General features: G+C 38.6%; 1 protein-coding gene across 5 annotated transcripts in view; it reads left to right on the top strand.

Moving 5' to 3' along the window:
- The window catches only part of YTHDF3 (YTH N6-methyladenosine RNA binding protein F3), a 42,236-nt gene that overhangs the window by 14,562 nt on the left and 10,692 nt on the right, over positions 1-16,982 (top strand). For all 5 annotated transcript variants that reach the window (XM_062188438.1, XM_062188436.1, XM_062188437.1 and 2 more), the window contains one exon: positions 1,876-3,474. In XM_062188438.1, the coding sequence (XP_062044422.1) occupies positions 1,894-3,474 (1,581 nt within the window). In that variant the 5' untranslated portion in view covers positions 1,876-1,893. The remainder of the gene's footprint in view (positions 1-1,875; positions 3,475-16,982) is intronic.

Below are 16,982 nucleotides of genomic sequence, written 5' to 3'. Positions count from 1 at the left end.
AGCCCGTAAAGCTACTGCCTGCAGTATCAACATCCCTTATGGGCACTGGTTCGAGTTCTTGCTGCTCCACTTCTGATCCAGCTCTCTGCTATGGGCTGGGAAAGCAGTAGAAGAGGGCCCAAGTCCTTGGGCCCCTGCGTTCGCATGGGAGACCCAAAAGGATCTCTGACTCCTGGTTTCTGGATTGGCACAGCTCTGACCATTGCAGCCTTCTGGGAAGTGAACCAGTGGATGCAAGACCTTTCTCTCTGCCTCTGCCTTTCTGTAACTCTGCCTTTCAAATAAATAAATAAATCTTTTAAAAAAAGATAGCTTTAAAAAATAATTTAAACATGTTCCATGTAGTATCTGTTATGTTACTATCACAGGTTTATATTCATATGCTTTTCTTGAATGGAACAATAAGGCACAGTATAGTCGTAAGAGTGTAAAAGCAGGAAAAATGAACTTTAGGAAATGTAGAATAAAAATGCATATAAATTAAATCAATATTAAGCCTTTATGATTTTGACTCTCAGAAGGAAATCCCAGTTGTCCTGATTAGATATTAGATATTGCATATTTCTGTAGATTATAAAGCTGTGTCCAAAGCTTTAGTTTTAAATATAAATCAAAGATGAAAAATCTTATCCAAGTTTTTGGCATAAGAATCCCATTTTCAATGGAAATCCCTAAAATATCATCCAATTCACATTGGCTAGTAACAGATGTGAATTTTTTTCTTTAGAAGAATTTGGTGCCTTGAATTCTGGCAAATCTTAAATTCATGATAACTTATTATTATTCAAATGAATATTTGTTAAATTGTAATAATTCTGGAAGATTACATAAACTCACTATTTGTAAACTTTAAAAGTGATAAACTTACTGTGTAAAATTTGGAAAATATTAGAATGTAAAGAAAAAGAGCATCTGTTATACCTCATCATTAGAAACCATGATAAAAATTTTGTTTTACTTCCTTTTCAAAATGAACAAGGCAAAGCAAAACAAAAACATTTTAGTCATGCTGTAGGCATAATCTTGAATTTTCTTTGCTTAGAACGTGAATATTTTATTGTTTATGTTTTCTTGATGAAAATATACAGTGAACTGGATTTCATCATACAGATAAATGATAATTTAAAAAGTTTATCTTGAGGCTAGCATTGTGGTATAGCAGATTAGGCCACCTCCTATGTTGCTGGCATCCCCATATTGGCACTGGTTCATGTCCTGGCTGCTCCAATTCCAATCCAGCTTCCTGCTTATAATGGCCTGGGAAAGGCAGCAGAAGATGGCCCAAGAGCTTGGGCACCTGCCACCCATATGAGAGACCCTGATGAAACTCTTGGCTCCTGGCTTTGACCTGGCCCAGTGGGCCTTTGTGGACATCTTGGAAGTGAGCCAGCTGATGAAAGATCTCTGTCTCTTCCTTTCTCTCTGTAACTCTTTCAAAAAATAAATGATTATCTCTTATTCATCTCTTACTTGACATAGCTCCTAGGTTTATTACTTCTCGCATGTAAATTTTTAAATACATCAGTTACTTTAAATATTGATATCTGGGAATAATTTTGTCTGCAAAGTTAATCAGCTTTTTGTACAAATTATGGGATTTGTGCTAGAGGACCTAGCACTTCTACAGAAACAATCCCCATCCTATCCTTACCTCCTTCCATCTGAGACCTGCAAGTAATGTTATAAAAAATACTTGAAAATATGAATACTTAGAAAATTTTTCTCTTAATAAGATTAGATTTGAAGATTTCATTTCCTTTAGCAATAACAGGTACATCTTCATTTTTAAAACTATTTGATTTTAATCTGATGGCTTTTTTTCCACCTCCTGTTAAGAGGTTATTTCACTACTGATTGCAGTCTTTTGTTTTACAGAGCAACAGCTATCCACCAATGTCAGATCCATACATGCCTAGTTACTATGCTCCATCCATCGGATTTCCATATTCTCTTGGGGAAGCAGCGTGGTCCACAGCTGGAGACCAGCCTATGCCATATCTGACAACCTATGGACAAATGAGTAATGGAGAACATCATTATATACCAGATGGTGTGTTTAGTCAACCTGGGGCATTAGGAAATACCCCTCCATTTCTTGGTCAACATGGATTTAACTTTTTTCCTGGTAATGCTGATTTCTCTACATGGGGGACAAGTGGATCTCAGGGACAATCAACACAAAGTTCTGCTTATAGTAGCAGTTATGGCTATCCACCTAGTTCTCTTGGGAGAGCTATTACTGATGGACAGGCTGGATTTGGCAATGATACTTTGAGTAAGGTGCCTGGCATTAGCAGTATTGAACAAGGAATGACTGGACTGAAAATTGGTGGTGACCTGACGGCTGCAGTGACAAAAACTGTAGGTACAGCATTGAGCAGCAGTGGTATGACTAGCATTGCAACCAATAGTGTGCCCCCTGTTAGCAGTGCAGCACCGAAACCAACCTCCTGGGCTGCCATTGCCAGAAAGCCTGCCAAACCTCAACCGAAACTGAAACCCAAGGGCAATGTGGGAATTGGGGGTTCTGCTGTGCCACCACCTCCTATAAAACACAACATGAATATTGGAACTTGGGATGAAAAGGGGTCAGTGGTAAAGGCTCCACCAACCCAACCAGTTCTGCCTCCTCAAACTATAATCCAGCAGCCTCAGCCATTAATTCAGCCACCACCATTGGTGCAAAGCCAACTGCCTCAACAGCAGCCTCAGCCACCACAACCACAGCAGCAACAAGGACCTCAGCCCCAGGCCCAGCCTCACCAAGTGCAGCCTCAACAGCAACAGCTGCAGAATCGCTGGGTAGCTCCTAGGAACAGGGGAGCAGGCTTCAACCAGAACAATGGAGCGGGTGGTGAAAACTTTGGTTTAGGTGTTGTACCCGTCAGCGCTTCACCTTCTAGTGTAGAAGTGCATCCAGTGCTAGAAAAGCTAAAGGCCATAAACAACTATAATCCCAAAGACTTTGATTGGAACCTGAAGAATGGACGTGTGTTTATAATTAAAAGCTACTCCGAGGATGACATACATCGTTCCATTAAGTACTCTATCTGGTGTAGTACTGAGCATGGTAATAAGCGTTTGGATGCAGCTTACCGTTCCCTGAATGGGAAAGGCCCACTCTATTTACTCTTCAGTGTGAATGGCAGTGGACATTTTTGTGGAGTGGCTGAAATGAAGTCTGTTGTGGACTATAATGCATATGCTGGTGTCTGGTCTCAGGATAAGTGGAAGGGCAAATTTGAAGTTAAATGGATCTTTGTCAAAGATGTTCCCAATAACCAATTACGGCATATTCGCCTAGAAAATAATGACAACAAACCAGTTACCAATTCAAGGGACACTCAAGAGGTACCCCTCGAAAAAGCTAAGCAAGTGCTTAAAATAATTGCTACTTTCAAGCATACCACCTCAATCTTTGATGACTTTGCACATTATGAAAAGCGTCAAGAAGAGGAGGAAGCCATGCGTAGGGTAAGAATACAGTAATTTTTGTGTATGGGATCTTTCTGTTGGGGTGGGCTCTGTACAGATGTGTTCTTTAAAACCTCTTAACATTACCTTTCAGTTTAAGAATTTTATTCTGAAGGATACTGACCATTTAGGTTAAGAAACGGAATTACAAATACTTTTGAAGTGACTGTGCTCCAACTGAATTATTTATTTTTTCCTTGCCAAGGATAGTCTTTCCAGTGAATTGCTTCCTACCTAGTCTTCATGCTTTAGGTTAGGTGATAAAGGTCACTGAGTCTTGGTGTTTTATCAGAGCTGAAACAATTAGGCTTTGCAGTTAAACAGACATTTGAACTGGCCAGGGACTCTCACTGGTTTTAAACACATTATGAGAAAATGTGTTTGGAGTTTGAAACAATCAGCTTACAAATGAATGTTTGACTGTTGTTCATTTTGCAGTAATGAGAAATAAAGTAGATTTTTAAAATATAAAACTCCTGACTTGTTTTTGTACAGTTAGAGTGAGTATACAAAATATAGTGAGTGAGGCTTTGATTTTAGGAAGATGACTTGACTTGAGAGTTGGGAAGATATAGGCTTTTAGAATTAGACTGAGGGATTTGATTTCTATTTTTGTCATTTACCTTTTGTGAGACTCAGGGAGACATCCCTGCAATTACACACGCTGTTCCTGCTTACATCATATCAGTCAGAACTGGATCACAGGGCCACATAGAGTATGGCAGGCTAGGCAGTGTTTTTCTGTTCCATACTAAGTGTAAAATTGGGTCCTGTTTTTAGGTGGAAAGAAGAGAATGGACCTGAATAGGCAACTGGCAGATTTTTTTCAAACACAGTGCTTTTAGACTTCTTTTGAGAAGAAGCGGATATGCTTAGAAGCCCCTCCATCCAATGAGTAACATTCGTTAACAATGGAAAGCTCCAGTGGAAAACTTCTCTGTAGAAATTAAGTTAAAGCAGAAACTTAGTTTAACTTTAGCTATATGTAAAATATCTAATTTATTTTTGTGTGTAGACAGGTATCTGGCTTCTTGTATGCAGCAAAGGGAACTTCATTGGTGAATAATGCTGATATAGTGATCTTTGAGCAACAGTTTTAAAACTTAGTTGCCTGAATAACTATTGAAGTGTTTCTTGAAAATGCACATTGGGATTGATACATTTGATGAGGGACCTGATAGTATGCATTTAACACAGGTTTTTAAAACTTAGTTATTTTACTTGAATGATGGGGCCATGTCATGGCATAGCAGGTCATGCTTCCACCTGCCATGTAGCATCTCATATGGGTGCCAGTTCCCGTCCTGGCTCCTCCACTTCTGATCTGGTTCCCTGCCACCCATGTAGGAGACCCTGAAGAAGTTCCTGGCTCCTCGCTTCAGCTTGGGCCATCCCTGGCTGTTGCAGCCATTTGAGGAGTGAATCAGCTGATGGGAGATCTTGATCTCTCCTTTTCTCTGTAACTCTGCCTTTCAAATAAATATATATATATATATATATATATATATTTTAATAAAAAGGCAGATCTTTCATCTGCTGGTTCAATGTACAGGTGGCTGTGAGAGCTATGGTTATGCCAGGCAGAAGCTAGTAACTCAATCCAGGTCTTTCTACATGGGAGGCAGGGACTTAAGTCCTTGGGCAACCATCTTCTGATTCCTCCCCAGGGTGTGTCTTAATAGGAAGCTGGATTGCAAGTAGAGGAGTTGGTATCCAGTCTAGGCATTCCAAAATGGGATGTGGGTGTTCCATGTGGTTTCCATGTCTGCCACGTAGGTACAGGGGCCCAAGGACTTTGGCCATCCTTTAGTGTTTTCCTAGGCCATAGCAGAGCTCCATTTGAAGTGGAGCAGCCAGGTCTTGACCTGGCACCCATAAGGGATGCTGGCACTGCAGGCAGTGGCTTTACCCACTATGCTATAGTGCAGGCCCTGCAGGTGGTGTCTTGACCACTGTGTCAAATGTATGACCCAGGTTATATACATTTTTAACTAGCTCTCCAGGTGATTCTGATGCTAATAATAGCTTTTGCATTGTTAGAGACTGTGTTTTGGAGTATTGAAAGTCACTGTTTAAGCCTCTGCAACCTTTTAAATGGATGGATGACTATAATTGAGTTTTCCTCCATTTAAATATGGAAAGTGAAGAAAACAGGATCAGGGGTTGAATTTTTGAGCTTCAAGATTAAGTAAATGGTCATTTTGTTACTGCTGTAAGAAATAATATAACAGGAGAAATGATTTGGAATGTAGAAGATGGGATGCAGGCAATAATTTCGTTTTGGATTATATTTATTTTAGGATAGGTTTGAGAAATATAAGCAGAAAAATAGATTAGGTGGTAGAGACATTTAGAGTCCAAGACCCTGGGGGCTTTTGTTCTTAACCAGTTGATTCCATGGAAAGGGGATGAGGTTCTTCAGGAGAAAATATGTGTGGCAAGGAAATATTTATCAACATTTCTTTCTCTCTCAGCTAAGGAGAGAGTAACCTTATATGTCTTCTCACTTTTTTTTTTTTTTTTTTTTTTAAGATTTTATTTGAGGGGTAGAGTTACAGATAGTGAGGGGGAGAGAGAGAGAGAAAGATCTTTCCATTGCTTCACTCCCTAGATGGCCGCAACGGCTGGAGCTGCGCTGATCCGAAGTCAGGAGCCAGGTGTTTCTTCCTGGTCTCCCATGTGGATGCAGGGGCCCAAGCACTTGGGCCATCTTCTGCTTTCCCTGGCCATAGCAGAGAGCTAGATTAGAAGAGGGGCAATCTGGGACTAGAACCGGAGCCCATATGGGATGCCGGTGCAGCAGGCAGAGGATTAACCTACTGTGCCATGGTGCCGGCCCCATCTTCTCACTTTTTCCCCCTTTCCTTCCTACGTGGTCTGAAAATTTAGTCCTATTTTATTTAATTGTTTAAGAAACAGAGAAGGTGAGCTCCTGTCCTGGTCACCCTCCAAACACCCTTAATGACTGGGACTGCACTGAAGCTGGAGCCAAGAACTCAATCCACATGTCCCACATGGGTGGCAGGAAACCAGTTACCTGAGCCATCATTTCTTCCTCCCAGGATCTACATAAGCACAAAGCAGGATATAGGAGCTGGGGCTGGAGATCAAACTCAGGTACTCTCATATAGGACACAGGCATCTTAATGTCTTAAATGCTAGGCTAAACACTCACACCTGTTTTTTAATATCTTTAATATTGGAATTTTTATGAAAGTTAAGCTAAAATATGACATTATAGTCATGTTCACACAGTGATTTAAACTTCATTGTTTTTCATTAATTTTGTTTCATCATTTACTGCCAGTCTTGCAGTGTTTAACTCACCTTTGACATCTTTATTTTAAATCTTACTTAACTTTCTGTTTTCTTTTTTTTTTTTTTTTTTTAAGATTTATTTGTTTTATTTGAAAGAGTTACACAGAGAGAGAAGGAGAGGCAGAGAGAGTCTTCCATCTGCTGGTTCACTCCCCAGATGACTGCAATGGCCTGAGCTGGGCCGATCCAAAGCCAGGAGCCAGGAGCTTCTTGTAGGTCTCCCACGCAGGTTCAGGGGCCCTAGGGCTTGGGCCTTCTTCTACTGCTTTCCCAGACTATACTAGAGAGAGATGGTTGAGAAGTGGAGCAGCGGGACTTGAACTGGTGCCAATATGGGATGCTGGCACTGCAGGCAGCGGCTTTACCGGCAATGCCACAGCACTGGCCCCCTGTATTACTATTTTCAGGAAGAATAACTTAGTAGTACTTTTTTTAAGACCTTTCAAATTTAAAAAAACAAAAAACAGTTTTCTTTGACCATGATATATGAATGGTATAGCTGAGTGTAGAATTCTTGGGTCCCAAAATACTAGACTTTTTTTTTCCATTTTAACATTTTATATGATTTGTGGATACAAGTCTAGGAACAAAATGATATTCCTCTACTCCCTCCCTCTCTGCCACATTCCTTCCTTCTATCCTTTCATCTTTTTTTTTTTTTTAAGGTAACATTTTAAATTTACATTACAATACTATAGACTATGGTTTTATATTATGGAGAAGTTGAAGGGCAGCCTTTATTTTCATTAAATGGTTGTTTCTGTTTGTGTGCACAAGAGATTTTTCTTTACTCTTTAAATATGAACATGTACAGCGTGGGTTTCTATTTTTATTTTATCCTTTTTGTCTGCAAGCCAAATTTTTATTTTTATTTTCTAGTTATGTCAGCACATAGTTTAAATCTTTGTCCTGATATGCCATTGCATCTTATCCTTGTTTTTCTCTTCACTTAGAGAATTTAGATTCCATGTCCCTTGACTATTTATGTGTATTTAGTTTGCTTTTGTTGTTTCTTGGACTCACAAAAGTTTTTGCATTGTTGATTGACAGTATTGGTTTGCTTGCATTTGACTCTCTAGTAGTTAACTGACTTAGCCTATGGAGAGCTAGAGAGGAAAGCAATTGTAATGGATTCTGCTAGGTATTTGACTTTCCTGGAGAGCTTGTTTGGAGGTTCTAGAAGGGGAGTGCAGCTACTTGTTGACCCTTGACCCTTAATGCTTCGCTTCTGGAGGGACGCACATGGAGCGGTGAGGGAGGAAGGGGACACCCGCCTAGCCGGCCAGATCAGCCGAATCAACCCTGGCGATCAGTGGGGTGACAGATGTCGCAGCCAGATCACCCTCACATCCGGTATTTGACTTTCCTTTGGTTATTTGAAACCTCTGTGTCCAAAAACTGTTTGTTAATTAATTAATTTGAAAAGCAGAGAGACAGGGAAACAGACAAATCTTCCATTAGCTGGTTTACTTCCCAAATAGGCACAAGCAAGGGCTAGGCCAGGCTTTAGCTAGGAGCCAGGAACTCAGAGTCTCTGTGTGGGTGACAGGGACCCAAGTTTTTGAACCATCCCCTGTTGCCTCTCAGGGTTGGCATTAGCAGGAAGCTGGAATTGGGAATGGAGATGGTACCTGAACCCAGATAGTTAGATATAGGATATGGACATCCAAAGTGGTGTCTTTGACACTGCCAAACTTTGTGGTCTGATTTTCCTTGCTCATTAACTGGTTAGTATGTGAAATACCATATATTTTTGCTCACTTTTCTTCCTGATGCTGTTAGGCTTGTCCAGGCAAAATTTGTAGGGTTTTTTTGTTGCTATGTTTGTGCATAACTTGGGCTTCTCCCCATAACTGCTTTCAAATACTCTTGGCATCCCACTGATGAAGGGTGTATGTCCATTCCAGCACAAAAGGACAAAGGAATCTCTAGGCTATCATTTACTTCCTGTGCATTTTTTTTTCAAATAAAAGTAGCTGTCAATCATACTTCTGCTCTTTTTAATGTGATCCTGTCTTTCTTGTATCTAACTGAAATGTCTCAAAACTTCTACTTGGTGTTGGTAACATTCTTCCAGTTGCATATCTTCCAGAAATTGGGTAAAGCTGGTTTCTTTAATAAGACACAAACCACCCTGGTTGTAAACAAAAGACTGATAATCAAAAAATGTGTTAGGGGCAGGCTTTTGGCCTACCAGTGGAGACATTCACATCCAAAATTGGAATGCCTGGGAATGATAAACTGCCTCCAGCTTCCTGCTAACACAGACCAATGGGAAGCAGCAGGTAACAGCTGAAGTGATTGGCCTCTTGCCACCCGTTTGGGAAACTTGGATTGAGTTCCTCACTCCAGCCCTGGCTTCAGCCTGGCCCAGCCGCAGCTGTTGCAGGCATTTGGGGAGTAAACCTGCGGTGGGAGTCTTTGTCTATGCCTGTTTCTTGATTTCTCAAATAAGTAAAAATTCAAAAAAAAAAAAAAAAAAAAGATGCCTTAAAGAATGTTTTAAAAGACATGTTTTTGGAAGGACCAGAAGAAATTTGAATAAAATAGGCCAAAGAGTACAATTAAGAAGATGCTAAGGACTCCTGCTCTTGTTTATCAATTTAATATAAATAACCCAATAGAAAAATAAATAAAAGATATGGGTAGATAGATATACATTTAATAAAAGAGGAAATGCATAAAGCTACTAAGTATATAAAGTGATATCCAACCTTAAAAATTGGTTAAGCCACCGCTAGCAATGCTGATATTCTACATTGGAATGCCTGTTTGAGTCCAGGCTGCTTTGCATCCCATTCATCTTCTTGCTAATGAGCCTGAGAAAACAGCAGATGATGTCCTAAATACTTAGGTCCCTGCTACCCATGTGGGAGACATAGATGTAGTTTCTGGCTCCTGACTTTGGCCTGGCCCACCCCTGGCTGTTGCTGGCATCTGGGAAGTGAACTAAGGGCATGGAAGGTACATGTCTTTCTCTCTTCTATTGTTGTTGTTATTTTTTCCCTGCCTTTTAAATAAATAAGTATTTTAAAAGCTAGGAAAATAATAATCCAGAAGTACTATAAGAAAATATTTTGTGTCCTTTCATTTGGTAAAATTAAGAAATGTGACAGTATAATGGGAAAAATTTTGATTAGCAAGATATCTTAGCCAGTTTCAAGTTGTGCATTGTCTTTCAAAGTTGAAGATTCACATACATTGTAATTCAGCAGTTCTGGGCACATACCTAAGAGAAAATTTCTAGCTATCTCAGTAAACATGTATAAAGGTGTTATTAAGAGCACAGTGTATAATAGCAAACCCTGGGGACAGTCCAAATGTCCATCAGTAGGAAAATGACCAAATATACTTTTGCTATAAAAATACAATAGAATGAGTTATAGCTTCAAGCTCTAGCTTCATGGGTGAGGTTTTTTTTGTTTTGTTTTGTTTTTTTTTTTAAGATTTATTTACTTATATGACAGTCAGAGTTACACAGAGAGAGGAGAAGCAGAGAGAGGTCTTCCATTCGATGGTTCACTCCCCAGTTGGCCGCAATGGCCGGAGCTACGCCAATCCAAAGCTAGGAGCTTCTTCTGGGTCTCCCACTTGGGTGCAGGGGCCAAGGACTTGGGCCTTCTACTGCTTTCCCAGGCCACAGCAGAGAGCTGGATTGGAAGTGGAGCAATTGGGTCTCAAACCCGTGCCCATATGGATGCCAGCGCTTCAGGCCAGGGCGTTAACCTGCTGTGCCACAATGCCAGCCCTGGGTGAGTCATTTTTAAATCTTATTTGAAATAATTTAAAACTTGGTAGAGGAATATGTAGAACAATTACTTTTTATTCAGATTGATCTATTGTAATGTTCTTCCTCAATTGTTTTAATCTTTGAAGCACTAGAGAAGTTCCATTTAAAATGGCTCTTTTCCCACAAAACTACAGCACATGACTCCTAAGAATGAGGATATTTTCTTTATAGTATTATTGCAGTTGATCTAAAATCCTTTACTTTTCTCTCCTATGGTAGTGAATCCAAGCTGTTAGCAGGTAAAGGACCTAGATGAGTCAGACAATTTTTTTGTTTTGTTTTTTTCAATTTTTAATAATATCATTAGAAGGTTTATACTAATCTGACCTCAAATTTTGCCTTCCCCAAGTTTGGGAGGGTGTCCCCCCATCTTCTTTTTTTAATTTATTTTAGTTTATTTGATAGGAGGAGAGATCATCCATTCACTGACTCACTGTCCAAATGCCTGCAGCAGCCAGTTTGGTCCAGGCAAAGCTGGAAGCCAGGAAAGTTATTCTAGCTTTTTGTGTTTTGTGGCAGGTACCTAAGTAGTTGAGCCATCACTCGGTACCTCCTGTGTGCACACTAACAGGAAGCTAGAATCAGCAGTGGAACTGGGACTTGAACTTAGGCCCCTGATATGGGATTTGGCCTCTCAATTGCTGTACTAAGTGCCCACCCCTACCATGCTTTTACATTTTGTAGTTGAGTATTTTGCATTTATGCCTGTTGTTGTAACTTCTATCTTCATGTTTTTCTTTAAATTCCTGATTTTGTTTATGATAACAGACTGAGATTTAAAAAGGTTTTCTGGATCAAGCATTTAGTGGTTGAATGCTGCTTGAAATGCTGGTATGCCATATAACAGTGTCTGGGTCTGAGTTCAAGCTCCTCTACAAATAACAACTTTCTGATAAATGTGTATCTTGAGATATGTAGATAATAGCTCAAGATTTAGGGTACCTGCTACCCTGGTGGGAGACCCGAATTAAGTTTCTGATTCCCAGCTTCAGTCAGGTGCAGCCCTAGCTGTTTTGAGCATTTGAAGACTGAACCAGTAGATGGCAGATTTCTTTCTCTCTGCCTCTGCTTCACCACTTAAGTAAATACAATCTTCTCATTACTGCACTTTTTTTTTATCGAGTGGCTTTTTTTCTCCTGATTGTTTTGGCAGTGGGAGTTCCCCAGCTTGTCTTGCTAGTGAACAAGCCAACCTGACATATCTGCTCTGGTTATATAAAACTTAAAATGTCAAACCATCTTTTAGAAGGAGGGATATTGTTGAAATTTAAAACTGGAGGACAAAACTCGTCAACGATGTCTCTTATCCTACAAAATAGCACCAGTAAGAAGAGTAAACGGTGTTAAAAACCGTCACAGACAGCATTTCTGAAATGCAGCGTGCTTAGCCTGGCCTCCCCTTCCTCTAAAAACATGGGATTAAAAAAAGGATTCTAAAATCTGCAGGGGAGGGGCGACCTGCTGCTGCGCATCCCCTGGCCATCTCTTAGACAAGGGGAAAGTGAGAACCTGTGCTTTCGCCCCTGGCTGTAGGGGCAGGATGAAACCCATGACAATTGTTATTTTTATAGTTCTTCATTCTTATACTTGGACATACAGTTTTGATCTATTTGAATAAATTCAAGCTTGGTGAACAAAACAAGACTAGCACATTAAAAAATATTGAGGGAACTGGTGATAATTTGAAATGTAAAATAAAATTGTAATCTGCATTGTTAGAAAGTGTTCCTATGTAAAAGGAGCAGAAAAACAAAAAGTTTTCTTAGAAATTAGAGGTATGATTACCATTGTCAGTATTCTGTATGCAAACTGGTTAATAAAATAAATGATTATATATTAGATCCTGGTAATCTGGAGTATCAAATCAAAAACATTTTCCAGTGTGGAAAAATAAGAGATGAAAATATAAAAGGAGAAAGATGTGTTGCAAAGAAAATTGGTGCATTCTAAAAGAATGTTAAAAAACAGTCAATGGGAAGAATAAAGAAAAATCTTCCAAAGCCAAATGATAGATGATGTCAGATGAGTGGACAGCAGGGAAGTTTAAAGTTAAAAAAAAAAAAAAAAAGTCTGAAAGGATTCATAAACAATAGATCATATGTAAAATGGAAGGAGTATCAGACAGTTGTCAGAATTCTCTCATCTGTAATCATGGACACTCAGTTGTAGAATCTTACCTCAGTGGAAGGGGTAGAACATAGAATTATGCCAGTAAAGATGAATGTCAAGTTATACAGTAAATTTGGGGAAAACTAAAGTTCAGGTTTTTAAAAACTTAGCCACATATCCTTCCTGGAAAAGTTAATTAGGGAGATATTACAGTAGAATAAAAAATATAAGATAATAACATTGATAGCAGCTTTTGTTATACAAGAACAAACAACTAACTGGACCCTTTCTATGCATTTGAGTTAGGTCTTTATTATTTATAGCACCTCTAGGGACTTAACTTCTCATTGTGTACTCATTGGCAGTGTTACCTTTTAAGCCTGACAAGTGAAATTGGCCCCTGGTTGGGAACCCTGACTAAATGAAGAGAGCTGAAAACAAACATTCTAAGTAAACTTCATTAATATTGGCATGTAAGCTCTTTGAGAGCAAACTTACTTTGCTCTGTGCTGAATCTCTAGCACATTGAAAAAATGCTTTTTAAGTAAACATTTGTTGAATGATTAAGCGCTTTGAAGAATCAGTTTCCTTTCATGAAGTTCAAATGTCATAGAACGATTTAATTGTAATACTATGTAGTTGATCATTCAAGATAAATGCTATTGGCTTTTCCATTTATAGAATTAGACAATAGTACAAAAGATTATAATTCTTTTTTACAATAGCATATTAGGAGATGGAGGTGGGTATAAAAGGTTTGAAGAAGGTAACTAACTTATTTTCTCATCTTTCTGAAAGTAGTAGATTATATATCAAGGAGTAGTGTGTGCCCTAAGCAAACTATATAAGTCATAAGCAAAGTGATTGCAGGAACTAAAATTAGTACTAGTGTAGAGAAGTGTCATATAGCATATTCACTGTGGTAAGTTATAAACAATAGGAATTAAGTGTGAATTGATAAATTAAGTTTTTGTATAAGTATGCTATTTAATGATATATTGACAGCTTGTCAAAGTTATTTAAAATAGAGGATAAAAATCTTAATTTGGTTTCAACTGAAATTACTTGATGGAATACTTGCATTGAAAATAAAAGAAGAAAGCAAAGCACTAGTATGTTTTTGAATATGTTTGTCCAGTATAAATTCAGGTAATCTACATAGTAGTAGAATCTATTTTGACTCTTTACATAATTCTTTTTTTGAAATTTTCCATTGTATTACATGTGAGTCATTTAGATTCTACTGTAATCTCCTTCTTGTAAATCCTTACTGATCAAGAAATAATCAGAGGTATTTTTAATTTAATAAGTTCTTTTATTTGTGTGTCATTTTCAGTTGTCTGTAACGTTGAGATGAACTTTTGAAACATCACATTTATTTTTTTCCCCTAAAAAGAAATGGAGCTCTGTACTTGTACAGAGATAAGAGATAATTATAAAAATTCCTGTTATATAGTTTGAAAGTTTATTTGAAGGGCAGAGACAGGCAAGACATCTTCCATCTCCTGGCTCACTCCCCAAATGATCACCACAGCCAGATCAGGGCCAGGTGGAAACCAAGTGCCCAGAACTCAATCCAGATCTCCCATATGGGTGGCAGGGACTCAGGTATTTGTGCCCTCTTCTGCTGCATTTCCATGGTGTGCATTCCCAGGAAACTGGATTGGAAACAGAGCAAGGACTCGAACCAGGCATTTCCATTTAGAACGCCAGAGTTCCACACAGTGTCTTAACCACTGTGACAAGTTTTTGCCCCAAATAGTTTTAGTTTATAGACTCTGATATGTATTTTAGTCATATATGCTATTAATATGTTATTGTGTAGGCCGGCGCCGTGGCTCAACAGGCTAATCCTCTGCCTTGCGGCGCCGGCACACCGGGTTCTAGTCCCGGTCGGGGCGCTGGATTCTGTCCCGGTTGCCCCTCTTCCAGGCCAGCTCTCTGCTGTGGCCCGGGAGTGCAGTGGAGGATGGCCCAAGTCCTTGGGCCCTGCACCCCATGGGAGACCAGGAGAAGCACCTGGCTCCTGCCATCAGATCAGTGCGGTGCGACGGTCGGTCGCAGCGCACCCATTGGAGGGTGAACCAGTGGCAAAGGAAGACCTTTCTCTCTGTCTCTCTCTCTCACTATCCACTCTGCCTGTCAAAAAAAAAAAAAAATATATATATATATATATATATATGTTATTGTGTATTTCCAGACACTAAATTTTAGTGCCTGCTAAGGTTTTTTTTGTATTTGGAATAATTTTGATTCTAAAATGAGATATTTTAGATCTGTCTCAAAGTACACAGGTTTGTGTTAACATGTAATAAATTACTTTTTTTAAAAATTATTTAAAGATTTATTCATTTATTTGAAAGAGTTACAGAGAGAGAGAGATCTTCCCTCTGCTGCTTCATTCCCCAAATGGCCACAGTGGCCCAGGTGTGCGCCAGGGGTGGGCTTGGTAAACTTTTCTATGATTGTAGTTCTCTGTTCGTGTGTGAATTGATGATTAATAGAAACAAATTCAGTAAATAGTCAAGGAGAATTTTTATTGTAATACTTTATCCTAAACTTCTTAAATGTTCTTTATGAAGCAGAGCTGGGAAAGGAGGTGCTTTGATTATTAGCATTTTATGGTACTGAACAGTTTTTTGTGCGGATTGTTAGTAATGACTGTGTTATGTTTCAATGTTAATAAAGAATTTTTAGTAAATGATCTACCTATAGTTTTTCAGGTTAATCACAAGTCTTTGGGAGCTATTTCTTCTGTACTGTCATTGAGAATAGGCATTATTGAAAATAATTTTTTTGATCCTTTTCTTCAACAAATACATAATGACTTAAACATATAAGGGTGTTTGAGTTATGGAAAGTGGAATTAAAAGATGTTTATTTTGGTGCAAGAAATTTTGAAATTCAATCATTGTTTTTCTCTTAATACACATTTAACATGAAGTTTTTGAAGACCCTTTTATATATATATATATGTTTCAAAATTTTTGTGCGCCAGAGTGCCTTTTACTTACCTTTTACATTTTTAAAAACTACTCTTGTAGTTAACTATGTGAATGTGAAGTATTGTAAGTTCAGAATGTAATTTAACACAGAATTCTTAAGTTTATTTTAAAATATGATAAATTCTTAATTTAAAATAAATATGTCCAGGAAAAGGTAATACTGTTTCATGAAAAGTGAGTTGTAGCTATTTGAGATAAAGCTCATTCTTCATTTAGGGTGGATTAGCCTATCTGACTTTACCTGTTCCTTGGAGTGGTTTCAATCTTTTTTTTCATTTATAGATATCTCTTGTGTATTTTAACGTAATCACATATGGGTATTGGTGAAGTTAGAAAAGGAATTCCTGACAGTTCTGGATTTATGCTAACATTAAGTAGTCAAGGACTTGCTCTTGGGGGGTCACATGCATATAGACAATATTCAGTCTTGTCAATTGTTCTGTTGGTTACCTTTTGCTGTCTTCAACATTTTCTAAAAACTCAGTGGCTTAAAACACACATTTTACAATTTCTTTATGTTCGGAATCTGGGCACAGCTTGGCCTAGTCTCAGTCCTCTCTTCAGTCCTCTCACAAAGCTGTAGTTTATGTGAAAGCTGACTGGTTGAAGTCTCTTCTGAAGAGTTCATTGGTGAAGTATCTGCTGGCTGAATTCAGTTCCTCAAGAGTTGTTGGACCTAGAGCCTCAGTTTTTGTTAGCTACTTGTTCCTGAGAGAGAGCAAGCTAAGGGCAGTAGAGTGGTTGAGGAGTAAGCTGAGAAGTTGGCTAACAGAATGGGTGTCATGTTGTCCTTCTTTATGTAACTTCATCACAAATGGGACAGCCTGTCACTTGGCTGAATTCCTTTTTCTTTTAATTGGTACATTAACAGTTGTACATTTTTTATGGGATACAATATAACATTTTGATGCATGTATAGATTGTATAATGTTCAAGTTAGGGTAACTAGATCTCCTCAAACATTTATCATTTCCTTATAGTGAAAATATTTAAAATCCTTTCTTCTAACACACACACATGTGTGTATATGTGTTGTCATTATGTGTAGTCACCCTAGCGTACAATAGAATGCTGGAACTATTTTCTCCTATCTAGTGGTAATTTAATACCTATTAGTCAATCTTTCTTCTTCTCCATCCTTCTCCCCAGCCTCTGCTAACTACCTTGTTTAGGAGAACTACCTGAGAAGTCTCTGGGGAATTATGTTAATTAGAAGCAAGCCATTCATTAAGTGTAGGGGAGGGGATTATACAAGGGAATGAATGCCAAAAAGCAGAGACTGTTGG

Source organism: Lepus europaeus, chromosome 4, assembly GCF_033115175.1.
Source record: "Lepus europaeus isolate LE1 chromosome 4, mLepTim1.pri, whole genome shotgun sequence".
NCBI classification, from domain to species: Eukaryota; Metazoa; Chordata; class Mammalia; order Lagomorpha; family Leporidae; genus Lepus; species Lepus europaeus.
This window is presented reverse-complemented; position numbering and strand designations above follow the sequence as displayed.